Source organism: Sus scrofa, chromosome 6 (assembly GCF_000003025.6).
Source record: "Sus scrofa isolate TJ Tabasco breed Duroc chromosome 6, Sscrofa11.1, whole genome shotgun sequence".
NCBI lineage: Eukaryota > Metazoa > Chordata > Mammalia > Artiodactyla > Suidae > Sus > Sus scrofa.
The window spans coordinates 79,011,663-79,031,219 of NC_010448.4; the positions used below are offsets into that span (position 1 = coordinate 79,011,663).

Here is a 19,557-nt window from a genome sequence, read left to right on the forward strand (position 1 = left end):
TAGATAAGATAAGCAACATTCTAGAATCCTCCTCTGCCAATTTTGCACGACTTTCCTCTACTCATTAGTGGTAATAATTTTAATTCTAATCATCGAACTGAAAAACTTTTTTCTAAATTCTGAAAAATTGTGAGTGTGAAGTATATGTGATCCCAATCATTTTGGATAAAGGATCAAGGGACGACATTCCCTGGTGGCCTAGTGGTTAAAGATTTGGTGGTGTCACTGCTGTGGCATGGGTTTGATCCCTGGCCCAGGAACTTCCACGTGCTACAGGCACAGCCAAAAAAATAAAATAAAATAAGTATCACAAAATAGCATTTATCCTCATATATGTGTGTATATAATGTATATACTTATACATTTAAAATGCTCATTGCAATCCATTATTTTGGCCATTCACAGTTTGAGAACCTCTGTCCAAGATGTCATTAGCCCTTTGCTGTTCCACTGGAGTCAAACGTTTCTAGTTCCTAGAATCTAAGTCCCTAAGATACTTAGTCCTGCCATCTCCAGGAAGAGCAATAGGATTTGCTTTTGGGCCTGCTTTATGTCAGGTTCTGGGACCTGTACGTGTTGGACAATCTTTTCCCCTTTTTAGACACAAGAGGCAATACAACTGCATTTTAGACACAATAAAGACACTCCTATTTGCCAGATTTACTAAAAATGAAAATATATCCAGTTTTGTGTTGACCTGTAACATGAAGTAAATTTACCAACAGTACTGTTCTTCTCCCTCCACTCCTACCTTGTGGCTTTAAGGGCACGTCTTATTTGCAAGAAGATGCCTAAAAGGGAACCAGGCCTATGATGGTGGCCAAAGATAAATGATAGATCAGTGACATCTAGGGTGACCCACTGTGTGGTTTACCTGAGGCAGGCAGGCTGAGAGCTAGTGGGAGGCGGGACTTTCAGGTTTTTGTTTTTTCTTTGCTTTTTAGGGCAGCACTCTCGGCATATGGAGGTTCCCAGGCTAGGGGTCTAATCAGATCTGCAGCTGCCTGCCTACACCACAGCCACAGCAGCTCCAGGATCTGAGCCACATCTGTGACCTACACTGCGGCTCACGGCAATGCCCGATCCTTAACCCACAAAGCGAGGCCCGGGATGGAACCTGAAACCTCATTCTTCCTAGTTGGATTCGTTTCTGTTGCACCATGACAAGAATGCCAGGACTTTAAGTTTTTAAACAAGTAAAGTCCTAGCAAAATGAGTTGGTCACCATAATACGTCTTTTCTTGGTGGTTATGAGGACGTTTGAGAAAGTTTAAGTTTAAAGGGGAAGTTTTTTTCCCCAATAAAACCCAGCAATGTAAAGGAAATCATGGGTCAAAAATCTATGAATGGAAATTGACAGAATTTTAAAATCAGAATTATGAAATTGGATCCATTTGTTAAAAAAAAAAGTGAAGTTCCAAAAAAATGGTGATGATGGAAAGGATACTTTACTGTTATATACATAAAAAAGTGAAACTGCCCAATGATGAAAAAATGGAATCTTTTCAAAAGGGGAAAACAGGAGTTCCCATCGTGGCTCAGTGGTTAACTAATCTGACTAGCATCCATGAGGACGAAGGTTCGATCCCTGGCCTCACTCAGTGGGTTAAGGATCCTGTGTCGCCGTGAGCTGTACTGTAGGTCGAAAATTCGGCTCAGATCCTGCGTTACTGTGGCTGTGACCGGCAGCTACAGCTCTGATTTGACCCCCTAGCCTAGGAACCTCCATATGCCTAAAAAGCAAAAAAACAAAAAAACAAAAAACGAAAGGGAAAAACAGAAAACACTGGCTTTGAATATTCCTAAAATACTTGCAGCAAGGCTGTCAGAGTTTCACCCCAAAGTTGGGAAAGAGTAGCATACATATCAACTCTCAAGACTGTTAGTTCAACTATTAAATTTCAATATTTATCAGTGATGTTCCTGTTCTTCCAAACAGAAAAAAAATTTTTTTGACCAAAAACCGTACATGATGATGTTGAAATTCAACCCAATTTTTGTGTCTCTGCTTTATATTCTACTTGGCTGAGCCTATGATACTTAAAAAATAAAAAGATTCTGAAATTTAGTCTAACCAGCTGGCATAGCTGTCTCTATCCACAGGAGGAACAAGGCCAGAGCTGGATGTGACAGCATATGCATTTTTAAGTACCTAATATTTTTAGGAGTTCATTATAGTTTTTTTTTTAGCAAACACTGGTTATTTTTTTTTTTCATTCTTTCATAGGCAGGGCAATGTGTAACTTGCAAAGGACACTAACCATTAATCTTTGTGCAAAAGAAAAAAAAGATTTTGCAATGCCTTCCTTATTGAATCCTAGGGAAAGTGGGAGCTAAAAGCTACCACTTCCTCAGGGCTGTTAGCAGTAGAAGGATAAGCCTGAGGCTTTATGATGTATACTAAGGGAAATGAAACAATAAAAACAATTCTTAACTATACAAAAAATGGTAAACAACATAGGCGAACCATGATCTCCTAGAGTTATGAAGATAGCATAGTTTAATTTTGTATGTGGCTGAACATGACTAAGGTCATAGGCTCTGGTAGAAAAAGAAAACTGGACAGAGGGAGGACATGTCCCAGGTATTCCAGACAGAATGCTGGGGGCTTGATATAGTCTCCTTTAATTAATCCTCACAATGACCTTATGAGATGGATGGTGTTTTACAGATGAGGAAACTGAGGTTTAAATAACCCAGGCAGGATTGTGTTAAAGCCCCTATTTTTCCAATTCCAGGGCTCCAAAGTATATCCATTATGCCATTTTCCCCAGGGCAGAATAGACTTCTGATAGTGAAAGAAAAAAAAAATCTGTATCTATCATATATATACATATATATATATTTTTTGAGAATATATTTTGGAAATCCCTTCAATGTATCTAAGGGCTTGTTATGTTTCTTGAGCTCCTTCCATTCCTTCAGATTCTGATTTAGTAGGTGAAGGTCTGTGAATCTGTATTTCTTTTTTTTTTCTTTTTTTAGGGCCACACCTATGGCATATGAAAGTTCCCAGACTAGGGGTAGAATTGGAGCTGCAGCTGCTGGCCACAGCCACGCCAGATCCTCAACCCACTGAGCGATGCCAGGGATCAAACTCACATCCTTATGGATTCTAACTGGATTCTTAACCTGCTGAGCCACAAAGGGAACTCTTGAATCTGCACTTCTGATGTGTTCATGAGGGCCACTGATACTGCTGGTCTAAGGCCCATACTTTGAATAACCATAACCTTAGATGTAAATTTAATTGCTTACTCCAAAGAGCCAGAAGTTATTCCAGTCTACTGTATTGCTAAATTTTAGAAATGGAAATGATTAAAAGTACTGCCATTCCTGAGTGAGTTTACTTTGGTAGACTGTCTGAATATTGCTGGCTAAGGGAAGTTAAAACAAATCATCACAATAGGAAAAGAGAGGGAACAGTTCCAATCTTTTTTCCTGTTATATAGGATGAGCAAAAGTCTAATTGTAATATCTATAGGGTGGAGTCTTTCAGGTACCAGAATTATCATATAAAAATGAAATATTTTTAAAAAGTCATAGTGTTCCTATGAAAATGGCTTACTCACTTGGCAAGATCTCACCTTCAATAAAATAAAATAGAGTTTAAAACACTGGCAGAGGATTTCCCATTGTGGCTCATGGGGTTAGGAATCTGACTTGTATCGATGAAGATGTGGGTTTGATCTCTGGCTTTGCTTAGTGGGTTAAAGGATCTGGCATTGCTGTGAGTTGTGGTGTAGGTTTCAGAGGTGGCTCAGATCCTGCATTGCTGTGGCTGTGGCCAGTAGCTGCAGTTCTGATTTGACTCCTCTTCTGGGAACTTCCACATGCCTCGGGTGCAGCCCCAAAAAGACCAAAAAAAAAAAAAAAAAAAATGCTGGCAGAACTAGTAGCAGAGACACTTCAGTAGTAATGAGTTCACCCAGTGCGCACATACCTTGGTTTCTAAATACCACTTTTTTTTTTTTTTTTGGTCTTCAGGGCTGCACTTGCAGCATATGGAGGTTCCCAGGCTAGGGGTCAAATTGGAGCTACAGCTGCCAGCCTACACCACAGCTCGGAGCTACAGCTGCCAGCCTACACCACAGCTCACAGCAATGCCAGATCCTTAACCCACTAAGAAAGGCCAGGGATCAAACCTGCAACCTCATGGTTTCTAGTCCGATTCGTTTCCACTGAGCCACTACGGGAAATCCAGAAACACCATTCTACAACAAACCAAGTCTCCTTGAAGAAACTGCTGATACGATGGCTAGGGCAAGGAAAATCAAGACATGCCCTGTGGCATCTTGCCCAAAGTAAGTGCTCTAAAAACAAACAGATGAAGTGCCAAAAAGGTGCATGAACAATTTGAGTTTCCAAGACCAAAACTCGAACAATCTGGGCAACAAAATAGTGTGGTATTAGATTATACCTCAAAGTATGGAATATGTATGAATCTGTACTATAAAAATACTGTAATATATGTGTGTGTATTTACACGTGATAATAACAAACAAAATTTTATCGCAGGAGAATTCCAAAGAATATCATCCAGGAAGGAAGTAGAGCTTAATTCTTAATTCTCTCCTATTCCAACCTCCGTCCCCCATTGGGGGCTAGACTTAGTGACTAGCCTCCAAATAGACCAGAATAAGAAAGGAGAAAAGAAAAATAACTATAATGTGGAGACCCTGGAAACCACCACCTTAACCATGGAGTCAAGGTTAAACATCACCGTGATGTCATGAGGGCACTTCACTTACGTGATTTTGTTAACCCCAAACTCATAACCCCAGTCTAATCATGAGGAGAACATTAGAAAAAAAATCTACTTGAGGACAGTCTACAAAATACCTGACCAAGCTGTCAAGGTCATGACAAACAAGGAAAGATTTAAAAACTGTCAAAGGCCAGAGGACACTAAGAATACATGATGACTCAATGCAATGTGGTATCCTGGATTACATCTAGCACTAGGAAAAGGACAAAAGGGCCACAAGTGAAACCCAAATAAAGTCTGGAGTTTAGTTAACAGCAATGTACCAGTGCTGGCTTCTTTTCCCTTTTTTTGGCCATGACACACAACAGCATGATGTGGGATCTCAATTCTCAAGATGAGGGACCGAACCTAGGCCACAGCAGTGAAAGTGCCAAGTCCTAGCCACTAGACTACCAGCTCCTTCAATGGTGGTTTCTTGGTTTTGATAAATGTCCTGTGGTAATCTAAGACAGTAACAGTAGAGGGAACTGAGTGAAGGGCATATGGAATACCTTCTACTAAATTTGAAAACTTTTCCATAAGCCTAGAATCAGTTCAAAATAAAAATTTATTTTTAAAAAGTTCAGCACATGATTCTATGTAGCTTATTCCTTTGGTATGTAAGTCATTCCATGATTTGGTAATGTAAAATGATGTCTTTGGGGGGGGGTGGTAATGGTAGTCCCAATACTAACAGATTGGCATTTGTCCCTGTGAGTCATACATGTGTTATTTGAAGCTTGTGAGCACATGATGTATCTCTCCCTAGATGTGGAGACTTACAGCTCAAGTTTATTGACAAGGAAAGGTGATCTATAAGATGAACAGAGACTGAAGAGTGGTAAGGGCTCTGTTTCAAGGCATTTTTATTCCTTAATGAGTAATTTTACTCTAATGACATGTAAGCAGCATCGAGCTGTTCATAAATAGTCACTATGTCCAAATGTGCCTCCATGATGAGGACAAATAAAACCTGATTCTAAGGCAAACTACATCTTAACTTTTCTAGGGCAGCTGTAGTAGCCTCATGCAGGAATCTCAACTGCAAGGAAAAATACTCAAGTAGCAACGAAGGAGAGGTCAAAATGACCAGACCCTAGTTGCCAGTGCCAGGATGTCGGGCATCCCAGGTCATACACGTCAAGTACACAGAGTGACCACAGGAAATTCTTAGGAACTTGTTCAGATTTAGCTGACGTTTGTAAACATATTGCCACATTACATCCAGAGAGGTGGCACTTAGAAAACAGTAAGTCAGGAGTTCCTGTCGTGGCGCAGTGGTTAACAAATCCGACTAGGAACCATGAGGTTGCGGGTTTGGTCCCTGCCCTTGCTCAGTGGGTTAATGATCCAGCGTTGCCGTGAGCTATGGTGTAGGTTGCAGATGCGGCTGGATCCTGCATTGCTGTGGCTCTGGCGTAGGCCGGTGGCTACAGCTCCGATTCGACCCCTAGCCTGGGAACCTCCATATGCCGCAGGAGCGGCCCAAGAAATGGCAAAAAGACCAAAAAAAAAAACAAAAACCAAAAAACAAAAAAAACAGTAAGTCAAAAACGGAAAAAAATGAGGGTCTAAACCATGCTGATGTTGCAAACACCTGTGAGGTTTGATCACTTGCTAAATGTTGGAGTTCAAAACAAAAAGCAATGCAATGTATGATTTCATCTGAATCCAGAGAAACAAAAAGTAGATTAAGTGGCTCCCAGGGGCTGAGGAGAGTGGAGAATGAGGAGAGACAACTAAAGGGTATGAGCTTCTTTTCGGCACGATGAAATGTTCTGAAATTAAATAGCGATAGTCACACAACTGTCAATACAGTAAAAACCACTAACTGTACACTCTAAAAGGGTAAATTTTATGGTATGTGAATTGTGTCTCAATAAGAAAAGAGGCAATATCAAAAAAAAAAGAGAGAAAGCAATGCAAAATGTTCCTTTCTCAAACATGGGGAATATGGGAATGCATGAGGGCCAAGGGCATGGTCAAAATAAAAAAAAAACTGGATCCCTACACAAACAAACAAACTTAAATAATGAAAACACAAAACTAATTTCAATAGCCCAAGACTATTTTTTCTAGAAAATAGAAAATGGGTGGCGGGCTGTGTCCATGGCACGCAGAAATTCCCAGGCCAGGAATGGCAACTGCACCACATCAGTGACAACGCCAGATCCCTAAGCCACTTTGCCACAGGAGAACACCTAGAAAGTATTTTTCTTTCTTCGTTTTCTCTTTTTCTCAAGGCCGCACCTGTGGTATATGGAGGTTCTTCAGCTAGGGGTTGAATGGGAGCTACAGCTGCTGGTCTACACCCACAACCACAGCAACTACGGATCTGAACCTTGCCGGCAAGGATCCTTAACCCAATAAATGAGGCTAAGGGCTGAACCTGCATCCTCATGGATACTAGTCGGGTTCATTACTGCTGAGCCATAATGGAAACTCCTAGAATGTATTTTGAAATAAATTAAAAAAAAAAAAAGACAAAAACCAATCAAAGATCTGCCAGGGTAACGAGGGGCAGACATTTCTTAGTGAGATAGGATGCTGATGCAGCATGTAAACCTCTTTTTTTTTTTTTTTTCATGAAGAATGTGAGTTCCATGAGAGTAGACCTCTTTTATTCACTGTTTTATTCTCTGCACTTAGAACACAGTAGAATCTCCATGGTTATTTGCTGAATGAACCAAGTTCATGATGCAGCTATGAACTGGTTTGTTGGTCTATGCAAGAATCCAAAATGAGTTCAGGAGTTCCCATTGTGGCTCAGCGTTAACGAACCCAACTAGTATCCATGAGGATGTGGGTTTGATCCCTGGCCTTGCTCAGTGTATTAAAGATCTAGCATTGCTGTGAGTTGTGGTATAGGCTGCAGATGTGGCTCAGATCTGGTGTTGCTATGGCTGTGGTGTAGGCCAGCAGCTGCAACTCCTATTCAATCCCTAGCCTAGGAACTTCCATACGCCTCAGGTGCAGCCGTAAAAAGAAAAAAAAAAAATTTATTTTGAAAATTGGCATCATGTTCTTTTCCTAAAAAGGGTACAACTCTCACTTAAGCTTTTTTTTTTTTTTTTTTTTTTTTGTAGGCCACACCCTCATTATATGGAGGTTCCCAGGCGAGGGGTCAAATCAGAGCTGTAGCTGCTGGCCTAATCCATAGCCATAGCAACTCAGAATCTAAGCCAAGTCTTCGACCTACACCACAGCTGGATCCTTAACCCACTGAGGCAGGCGAGGGATTGAACCCGCATCTTCACAGACATTAGTCGGATTTGTTTCCGCTGTGCCACAAGAGGAACTCCTCACTTAAATTTGCTGAATAGCTTTTAAGTTAGCTGGTTTGAATACAGGCATAAAACACCTTAATTAATTAACTAAACCTTAATTAATGTATCTGTTCCCAAAGAACAAATAGGTGAAAGAACTTTTGTGACAGCTTGAAGGAGTTGCAAGCATGTCGTGAGGGCCATGTCACCAGTTACTTTAAACCAAAAACCACCAAACCCTGCTTTCCAGTAAGAAAACTACGAAGAGGGTAAGAATCATGACAGTGTTTTGCAAGTTCAGCTGATATTAGTAGGGATCACTATCCCACTTTGCTCATATTTTGCCATTAGGTAACCCTACTAATCCCACCTAACATTCCGCAAGAAGATACTCGAAAGTAACTTTGTAGTCTCACCACACTTCAAGTTATAGGTGAGATTTCAAACACTGTTTCTGTTACTGTGCTATAAATGTTTAATAGCTGAAGCTTTTCTCAGCCCATGAATTCCCCCCCCCCATATTATTCTCTTTCCTCTCTTTCTAATCCTTATTCTTGTCCACATCTAAAATACTGATGAGGAGTTCCCATTGTGTCGCAGCAGAAACAATCCAACTAGGAACCATGAGGATGTGGGTTTAATCCCTGGCATCACTCAGTGGGTTAAGGATCCGGCATTGTCGTGAGCTGTGGTGCAGGTCGCAGACATGTCTCGGATCCCGAGTTGCGTGGCTGTGGTTTAGGTCGGCAGCTACAGCTCTGATTAGACCCCTAGCCTGGGAACCTCCATGTGCTCCGGTTGTGGCCCTAGAAAGACAAAAGACCAAAAAAAAAAAAAAAAAAATTAAATTAAATTAAAAAAAAAAATAAAGTATTGATGAGCAGGCTCTTGCTACTATCTTAGCTTTTTTCCTGGCTAGACCCTTTTAAATAACAGCCACTGATTTCCAAGAGGTAGTCAACACCCTGCTTTCCCCACCCCCATCCTTCACCCCCTGTGAGTGCTGCTAATACCAGGAGGTTCCTGAATCAGAATCCACTGCGCTTTGATTCTGGCAGCTGGTAAAACTCCACATAACACAGAATCAAGCTGCTGCTTCCAACCGAGGGATCCCAGGCATAGCCTGCAGTGAGACCCTGAAAGAGCTTTTCAGGCCCCATCTCTCATGATAGACGATGTCATATGCCTCTCACAAGACTTGGTTCTTTGGCAACAGCTTTGATGGCTGCAGAGTGGGCTCTGTGGGCTCATGTAGCGGGATCTTGTATCGTGTTCAACTATACTCTGAAGAAAACTTTTTATTGCTATGGAAAATTTTATTCTTGTGTGTCACAAGTTTTGCCAAGTCTCTTAATGTAGATGTATCTTCAGAGATGGAAGCCAGAAGAATTCTGGTTATCCAGATAAAAAACCCAAGACTTGTTTATTTGGGAGCAGCCTGGCTTTCTTCATAAACACATTTGGTAGGGCAATGGCCTACAAACAATTGAAATGGAAAGCCCTCTGTGGAGACTACAACTTCATCAAAGAAGAAAAGATAAAACAAAGCAGAGCACAGCATTCTGATATCTGTAGGAGAAAGAGGCCCAAACCACAGCTCATTTTATACTTACCAGAATGGCTTGAGTGAAGGTAAAGTTGAGGAACAATGTGATTTTCGCACATGGTATTTACTGGTTTGGTTTCAAACCCCACACCCACTTTTGTGTGTGTGTGTCTTTTTTCTTCTTAGGGCTCCACCCTCAGCATATGGAAATTCCCAGGCCAGGGGTTGAACTGGTGCTGTAGCTGCCAGGCTACACCACAGCCGCAGCAACACCAGATCCAAGCTGCGTCTACAACCTACACCACAGCTCATGGCCACGCCAGATCCTTAACCCACTGAGCAGGGCCAGGGATCAGACCCTCACCCTCATGGATACTAGTCAGATTTGTTAACTACTGAGCCATGACGGGAACTCCACACACCCACTTTTGAAAAAGCGTTATTTAGCTTCGGTTTCTTTTATTCTTCAGAAGGCATTTTTAGCATCAGAGGCAACGGTGATCTTAAAATCAGTGGTAGCGTTGGTCTCAAAATGTATTAGTGTCCCTAATCCTAATACACAGGGTGGAATACTTGGTTATTTAAACTACTGCCCTTAGGTTTGCTCCTACCCAGAATGCGTTTCTGGTTGGTGTTGGAAAGAAGCTTCCCCTGGACTTCCAGAGAAGCTGTCCCACCCAAGCACAAGGGCTCTCCTTTACCCACAAAGTAGCTTTCCAACTATAGACACACAGAGAGACAGAGACACACACACACACACACACACACACACACACGCTCGCTCGCTCTCTCTCACTCTCCCCCACCCTCTTCAGGAGTGATCTGGATTAGACAACGAATAGCCAGACAGCACCTCCCAGAGAGGAGCGCACATGCAGCAGCTGTCAAAAGGAGAAGTCACTTTACTTTCTTTTAAACTTGCAATGTTTGTCTTTATTTTGTTCTTTATATTTTGAAAGTGAAAAGAAATAGTATTGAGTCAATTTCTTTTTTTTTTTAAATATTTGTTCTATGTATTTACAAGCCTTAAAGTTGCTCTAAAGATTTCAAAAGTATTAAGAGTACTTTTCCCAGGGTAGCACTTTTTTTTTTTTTTTTTTAAACAATTCTTGGAGTTCTCTGGTCCACAGCATTTCCTTCTGTTCCAGGTTATGTATGTTTTGATTACTATTGTGATTTTTTTTTTATTTTCTGAAGCAAGCTGAGAGGCAGGCAGAAAGATCTGATGCCAAAAAGAAAAAAAAAATCTTTCTTACCTTGTTCACCCCAAACCTTCTTAAATCTGGACTAACTACTATGCTTTAAAACAAACGTGAGGTGCATCTGAAGGGGAGGGAAATTTATTTCTCTGCTTTTCTATTATACAAGTTGTTTACAGAAACTGCAAATTAAAAAATTACACTGGCATTTGCAGTCCTTAAAATAAATTAAAAGTTCTCAACTTTTTTTTTTTTGCTAAACAGATGTGTTTTTTTTTTTTTTAAGTATGAGTCCTTGTTTAAAAAGAAAAGATTAAAACAGAAAATATTTTCTATAAATAATACATGTATTTTGGTTTTAGTGCTCCCGCCCTCAGGTTTGAAGTTTACTTTTTTCCAGTACCTTTTTCCTCCATGATCACCTTTTTTTCTCTTTCCCCTCTCCCACTCGTGCACACGTGGGGGTTTCTGCGAGAATTGGCCTTGCTGCACTGTGATTGGCGAAGACGTGAAACTTTTTAAAAAAATACTTAAATTGTTTCTTTTGTTTCGTTTTGTGTATTTGAAGTTTTAGTTATCCTCAGACTCCTCTTCTGCTTCCCGCAGCCATGTGAAGAATGCTGTGACAGATTTCAGGGCCACACCCTTCCCGTTCTGCTCTGCAGGGTCCTTGCTGCTTTCCCATTTGTAGAAGGCATCCTCAGAGATCACCTCCTCATCATATAGGCAATCAAAAAACATCCGTAGCAAATCTGCAAGGACGTGAAAATAAACCATCTGTTTTGGGGGCACTGTAGTCATGAGAGGACTGTATTTCCAAGTAATGAATAAATGCATATGAACTCCCTGGGATAAGAGCATTCATGTCAATTCATCCTGTTCCTTCTTGATAGCATAAGAGCAAAATAATTTGCCTGAAGAATGGGAAAAAGATTTAAGCAGCCTAAATTCTTTCTTTTTTTGGCTTTTTTAGGGCCACACCTGAGACACATGAAAGCTCCTAGGTTAGGGGTTGAATAGGAGCTACAGCTGCCGACCTACACCACAGCCACAACAATGCCAGATCCAAGCAGAGTCTGTGACATACACCACAGCTCATGGCAACGCCGATCCTTAACCCACTGAGTGAGGCCAGGGATGGAACCCACATCCTCATGGATACTAACTGGGTTCATTACTGCTGAGCCACAATGGGAACTCCCTAAATTATTTCCTATACCCATTATTTTGTTCTATTTGAACTATTTTCTGATATTGCTGAGCTATTTGATATTATTAAAATACAAGAATAAGTTCTTTTACTTTCTTTATAAATTTTGTTTGAAATTTTATAATAAAATATATTGTTTTTACAAACTTTGGAAGGAAAAGGCAGAATGTACTTTCTCCCTCTAATGTTGTTTTCAAAATGAAAAGAACTAATTTATATGAAAAACATGGGTAAAAACGATCTCATCTGGATTTCATCTGATGAAATGATAGTTGCTGTTTGTTGTTTTAAATGTGCAGATGATTTAGGCAATTTTAATCCTCTGTTTTGCTCTCACATGGAAACTTAGCTTATATTATTGCTCAAAAAAGACAGTTATTATATAGAGGGTTTTTAATATTCTTTTTAAAAAATTCCTTCATTACGGGCTCTTAAAATTCACTTAAAGCCAACTCACTGATCATTCATATTAATGGAGGGAGGCAGTGGAATAAAATGATAACTGCTAAAAAATATTAAGTTTAGAATAAGTCTATTACAACTTTTCTTTAGATTTATCTTTGCCATTTTATTAATCAAGCTAATATTGAAAACACACTTCATTCTCTAAACTTCAGTTGGTCTATATGTAAACAAAAGTAAGTGACTAGGATTCTGTTGGCAGTAAATCCAGAATTAATCATCTCTCTAGGGGTTCTGGAAGCAGATACTTTAATATAATCTGCCCAGCTGTGTACACAGCATCACTTTCATCTGACCACTTAACCATCTCTTGAAAAGTTAGTGTCCTTATCCCACAAGGATAGAAATAGGAAGCCATGTTGTTGAATGACCTTTCAAAGGTCTTGGGAGGGAAAACATAGTTAGATTAATTCTTTGATTCAGACTAAAGATGTCCCTTCAGTTACACCCTGAGGATTGTTGCAGCCTCTTCCTTTACCTCTTCCAGGGATTTAACAGCACGAGAAAGAAGGAAAACTTTGCAAAAGCCATAACCTAGGGAAATGCCAAATAACTACTTCAGTGTTCCCTCTAAAAAGCCATGTACTTATTGTGCCCTTTCATAAGTTTCAACTGAATTTTCAAGATTTAATATAATTGGCTTAACTTATCAGTATCACTAAGACTTAAGTGTTCCTTCAGGTTACCTTCTTTGTCTGGTTAGCCAAAATTAATGATAATTCTTTTTTTTTTTTTTGTCTTTTTGCCTTTTCTAGGGCCGTTCCCGCAGCATATGGAGGTCCCCAGGCTAGGGGTCTAACCGGAGCTGTAGTCACCGGCCTACACCAGAGCCACAGCAACGTGGGATCCGAGCTGCATCTGCGACCTACGCCACAGCTCATGGCAACGCCGGATCGTTAACCCACTGAGCAAGGCCAGGGATCAAACCCCCAACCTCATGGTTCCTAGTCGGGATTCTTTAACCACTGCGCCACGATGGGAACTCCTGATAATTCTTAACTGAAAACTAGTCTAAAATGCTTTCATGTCTTTGTTGGCTACCTAAGGATTCTGAAGAATATTATCCTCTTTCATTATTAAGACCTGTGACAAAGAAGGTAAAAAACTGTACTGCACATATGCTAATGCCAAGATGCCCTAGTTCTGCACTGTCCAATAGGGTAGCCACTAACCACATGAGGCTATTCACATTTAAATTAAATAAAAATTTAAATTCAGTTCCTTAGTCATAGTGTCCATGTTTAAGTGCTCAACCAAGATATGTGGCTCATGGGTAGATGGTAGTACATGGTAGAGATACACTTTCATCATTGCAAAGAGTCTTATCAGACACACCTGCCCTAGAATGAGAATTAAATCTCTAAAGTAAACAAATTTTCTTGTTATCTTTTTCTCACAAAAGTCAAGCTCTTAAAAAATTCAGGTTTATTACAGTTATTGGTTATATGAGTTTTTGTTACTAGTGATTCTTCTATTATCCACTATTCAAACCCATAAAATCATCTTTCAAGTCTTGGCCTGGATTTAATCTCACTCATGAGTTGGGTTAATTGTAGCAAGAGGAGTTCCCGTTGTGGCGCAGTGGTTGACGAATCCGACTAGGAACCATGAGGTTGCGGGTTCGGTCCCTGCCCTTGCTCAGTGGGTTAAGGATCCGGCGTTGCCGTGAGCTGTGGTGTAGGTTGCAGACGTGGCTCAGATCCTGCGTTGCTGTGGCTCTGGGGTAGGCTGTCAGCTGCAGCTCCGATTCGACCCCTAGCCTGGGAAACTCCATGTGCCGTGGGAGCGGCCTAAGAAATAGCAAAGAGACACACACACACACACACAAAAAAAAAAAAAATGTAGCAAGAGGTAAACTTACTGGCAGGTTGATCAAGTTTTACTATTGATGCTTGTAGTGCATAAAGTGCTTGCAGTTCCTTCTCTGTATCTGAGTCTAGGTACTTGAGTAAGATCGGCACTCTCTGCTTGATAACAGCAGTGTCCACTCGGAAGGTAGAGCAGTCAGCTGGAGGCGACAGAAGAGCTAAGCATTACATTTAAGGCATTAACACACACAGCCATTTTCAATTTTCTGGGTTGACAAAACACATGTGGACTGTAAAGAAAGAGGAAGCAAGGGGGTACAAGGCAAAGATTTTGAAACCCAAAATGGTCTGAAATTCTTTATGGGATATTCTCCCTGAAACAAACAAACAAAAACATGGAGGGGAGATGGAGCTCCCAAAAGTGTGGTGTGGGCAACTCTTTAACCATAGTGAAACAAGGAAAGGGTTTCATGACATTCCAAACTACAAAAGGAACATTAAAAAGGAAATTAAAGTGACAGTTCATATAAATATTTTCAGAAGGTTAAAAGAATTAGAACCCTTTTATTGGTACTAGGAGGAGAAGGACTAACTGTGACAGTGGCAAACAACACATCTAATCTGAGCCTTTTGGGGGAAAGGTACAATAAAAAGAGGCCAAGGAAAGCAGGCTCAGTGCCTATGAAACTGATAGCACTTGCTACCTATACCTAGCCAGAACCCAGACTGGGACGTGAAAGTGCTGCCAGTTTCACCTAGAAGCATGTAGTTTTATTTACTCTCTGAGTTAGCAGTGGGACACAACCCTGTTTTCAAAAGTAGCCTCTGTACTTTACAACTCTAATTTTAAAACACCAAAGTCTTATAGTTCCACAGATAATAGAATTTAAAATTTTTTAATGAAGACTTTCTACTTACCTTGTTATTTTCCTCATTAAAGAACATTGAAAAAAAAAATAATTTAGGAGTTCCCATCGTGGCTCAGCGGAAACGACTCTGACTAGTAAAGACTAATATCCATGAGGATGAAGGTTCCACCCCTGGCCTTACTCAGTGGGTTAAGGATCCGGCGTTGCCATGAGCTATGGTGTAGGTTGCAGACACGGCTCAGATTATGCATTGCTGTGGCTGTGGTACAGGCTGGCAGCTGCAGCTCTGATTCAACCCCTAGCCTAGGAATTTCCACATGCTGCATGTATGACCCATCAAGCAAAAAAAGCAACAACAAAAAAAAAAAAAAAAAAAAAAAAGGAGGAAAAACATGCATCTGACAAAAACAATCTTAAATTCTGAAGCCATCTTTATAATGATGCAGACCTGAAATTCTGAACAACTTTCGGGCTGATGGATTTCTTTCTTTTTTTTTTTTTTTTTAATTTCAATGACAAAAATGTGGACTTCCACCTGAGGCATAATGGGTGATCTCATTAAATATTGATTAAAACTATACACAGCTTGGGACATTCAGGGTTTCTACCAATCTGAATCCTACCTATGTAATTCATAAACATCCAATAATATTAACATATAGCAGGAGAAATAATTGGCATTTTTTTTCCTCATATAGGTATTTACATAAAATGGCTTTTCTGTTGAGATTAGCCCTTCACTGGATATGAAATAAGAATACTCAGGAGTTCCCAATGTGGCTCGGCAGTTAAGGACCCAATGTTGTCTCTGTGAGAAGGCCTATTTGGTCTCTGGCCTTACTTAGTGGGTTAAGGATCCAGTGTTGCCAGAAGCTGTGGTGTAGGATACAAATGTGGCTCAGATCTGGTGCTGCTACGGCTGTGGCATGGGCTTCAGCTGCAGCTGCAGCTGCAGCTGTTTTGACCCCTCGCCTGGGAACTTCCATATGCCTCAAGTGGGGCTGTGAAAAGGAAAAAAAAATTTAAGCTGTTCATTATAATTCTTGAATGGAAGAAGGAGGTGGCTTTGAATGTTGGAGGTGAAAAATAAAGGAAAAATCATATGCAGCAGAGTATAAAACAACCTAAGCAGAGTGTGCCAACTTCCTGCTGAACTAAGGAATACAAAGCACTCAGTAGCTCCTCAGATCTGGGCTCTCTGCAGGCAGAGCTGCTATTCATCCTCCTGCCAGAGAGGGCCAGGCACTGAAGACAGAAATGGCATCCATTCGTGTAGAAATTGAGTTTTATAGGGCAAGTTTTGAAGGCAATATAAACTCTGGCACATATCATCAGCAGCTGACACACTGAGGATTTCAGATGTTAAGAGCTGCCTTCAGAAATGTTACTCACCTATAATTGCTGCTTTACAAACGGCTGTCATTAAAGCTCTAAGGAATGTAGGTGAACTCATCTGGCTTTCATCTAGATTAGCCTGAAATTAAAAGTAAATACAATAGTTAAAGGTAGTTTTGCACACCAGAGAAATTATTTTTCCCTAAACCAGGCTGTCAGGCATTTAAGGGCAGAGAGCATCATGTCAACTTTCTTGTAAAAATCAGTCTTCTGATTCACCAGAAAATATCAGGGCACTGCCAGTTGTGTTTGAAAATGTTCTAAGCAGCAGTATTTCATTTTCAGGGAGGTTACCATTCCCTATCTGCTGCTCATTCAGTTATATAGTCCTGTGTATCACATACATCTGCAAGTATAACCATTTAAAAACATTTTCCCTTCGCAATAAGTAAACCATATTAAGACGATCTATCCAAATCTATAAAGTTGAAAGAACTATACCACAACTACAGAGTATTTTAAAGTCCACTTTCCTAGTAGTATGCAACTATGTTTAGATGTGCCCACGCTGTTTTTTCATCCTAATTTTAATGTGAAACAAACTCTTCAGGCGGTGGTGAGATAACTGTTACTCTTTTCTAAGGATGGCAAAAAAAGATGTATTTAGAGGTAAATTAGAGTAAGTGGGTCCCCAATTTACTTTTTAGTTTATTTCTCTTAAGGTCTGATCTTTTTTCTATAAAACACTATACTAACTCAGATGACCAGCAAAAGGAAAAGAAAAACAAAAGCAGCCATTTTCTAGGCAGGTATTTCAAATATTTTCCCAGAGTTTACATTCCTTATGCCTGTGAATAGAATTAAGGCTTATCTCAGCTTCTTTTACTATTAGGGCATAGTAATTTCTACAGAAAGAATCAGCCTTACAATGACTGGCAAGAAAAAATTAAAGATGTCATTTTAAATGTATGTGTTACAAAGCTAAGAATTTCAAAGATATTTAGAGATCAGTTTAATGTTTATGAATTTTAGAACTGACACAGATTAACTGGCAACTCTCTCTTTGTTGAATACCTAACCTCACATATCACTTGGGAGGAACTGGTAGTTTCTTGAGAGCAGAGCTGAAAGTGGCTAACAAGTCAGAGGGCCAGCTTACTAGCAGAGCTGGACACAGAGGGTCTTGATGAGGTAAGATCTTTCATTACTAATCTTTTCCCACAGGACGGAAACATGTGGTACCATCGCCAACGCTAAGGCTAGGGATGGGGTGGGGTGGAGCTTCATACAAAAGACTTCACAGTGATTTATATGTTATAGCCAGTTGCTGGTATACCTCTTTAAAAAATACTTTATATGTAGGCTAAAGCCAAGGCTGGTCTAGCCCCAGAAATTATTTCTGCACAGTCTAAATGATTATTTTTGAAGAATAAATGAGAGAGTAAAAACACACTGTTACTTCTTAGCTCAACAATACTTCATAAACAGGTTGTAGAGCTGCTTCAACTGAGTATCATTTGAAATTGCCAAAGGATTAGATTTCAAGCAGGCTCTGAGAAAAATAAATTGGCTAAATGTAATTCAATAATAAATACGACTTCCAAATCATGTTTCTTCTGTTTTAAAGAAGCTAACTTGCATATTTTTTCTACCAAATAAAGCCAAATACTATAATTCTAATGTTCAAGAGAAGGAAAGACCAAAGAGATGTGTCAAGAACACGAAAGATTAAGCAAAGATGTTAACAAAAATGGGCAAGAACAAGAAGGAAGATGGGTCTGCTAGCTGAATTGATATGCAAAATCAGATTTACAGAGTACTAGCATCAGACCCAGAGCAATAAACACCTGTATGTATTGTGAACTCAGTGACTATTATTTTTGTCTTCTTGCTCCTTTTTTAAAAGTTACCTTTATTAGGTATAATTTCCATTCAGTAAAATTTACCCTTTGTCATCTCTTTAAGGAGCAGAACTGTTGGTCTGGAGTAGGTAGACTAAAACTAGTAATTTAAAAAATGAAGCCCAATATGGATGAGGAGGTAAAAACAGCATCATTTTGCAATTACAGGAGAAAACAAAAAAACCAAATTGCTGAAATGATGGTGATCTATGAAAAATCACGGGGAAAAAGAATGATGTTAAATATGCGAACATGGACTTGACTTCTGAAACATAAAAGACGATGTATCATGTCAGTAACATACCAGAGGGCCTGATGCTGATTCTATTATAAAATAAATAGCAAACTGTCATATGAATGGTTTAAAGTCTTAGATGATGATGCTAAGAGGAATAAGTTAAGTACAAGAAAAACAAGTTGGGTTAAACTAACCTTCTTTCCTTTTCTAATATGATCAGAATAGAGTAGCTCAGACGGATATAACCTTAACTTCTCTGGGCTTGAGCAAGACACTTGAGAAATTATCTAATAATAGAGATCTCCTTGTGAGCAAGATGAAAAGGCGAACTAGACAGCAGAATGATGTGAAGTAATAAACAAGTCAACAGCTGAAGTGTTGACGGGATGGGATTGGATGGGATTTAGTACCGGAAAGAATGCTGCTTTGTCCTACCCCATTCACACATTTTACTCATAACTTGGATGAGGACAAAGCTGACATATATGCAATACAAGGAAGATACAAAATAAAAAAGGTGGCAAATTTTATGAGCAAGTCAGAATATAAAATGTCCTGGGACTTAAAAAAAGTGTATCTAATTTAAGAAGATAAATATGGACACCATTTTGGTTCAAAAATCAAATGCATGGAGTTCCTGTCGTGGCTCAGTGATTAACAAACCCTACTAGTAACCATGAGGTTAACCATGAGGTTAGGGAATCCAACAAGCATCCAAGAGGATGCAAGCTTGACACCTGGCCTTGCTCACTGGGTTAAGGATCTGGCACTGCCGTGAGCTGTGGTATAGGTCGCAGACGTGGCTCGGATCCCGCGTTGCTGTGGCTCTGGCGTAGGCCAGCGGCTACAGCTCCTATTCAACTGCTTGCCTGGGAACCTCCATATGCCGCAGGTATGGCCCTCAAAAGACAAAAGACAAAAAACAAAAAACCAAAACAAACCAAATGCAATAGGTTCAGGGTGGGAGAGATGTCTA

The 19,557-nt window shown here is 40.0% G+C and overlaps 1 protein-coding gene across 38 annotated transcripts in view; it reads right to left on the reverse strand.

Annotated features, from left to right (window-relative positions):
- Positions 10,560 to 19,557, reverse strand: part of EIF4G3 (eukaryotic translation initiation factor 4 gamma 3) — a 359,841-nt gene continuing 350,843 nt past the window's right edge. For 33 of the 38 annotated variants that reach the window (XM_021097671.1, XM_021097668.1, XM_021097660.1 and 30 more), the window contains 3 exons: positions 16,500 to 16,581; positions 14,292 to 14,438; positions 10,581 to 11,510 (listed from right to left, as the gene is read on the reverse strand). In XM_021097671.1, the coding sequence (XP_020953330.1) occupies positions 11,329 to 11,510; positions 14,292 to 14,438; positions 16,500 to 16,581 (411 nt within the window). In that variant the 3' untranslated portion in view covers positions 10,581 to 11,328. Of the gene's footprint in view, positions 11,511 to 14,291; positions 14,439 to 16,499; positions 16,582 to 19,557 lie in introns of all 38 variants that reach the window. The other 5 variants (XM_021097656.1, XM_021097646.1, XM_021097654.1 and 2 more) reach the window with 2 other exon arrangements.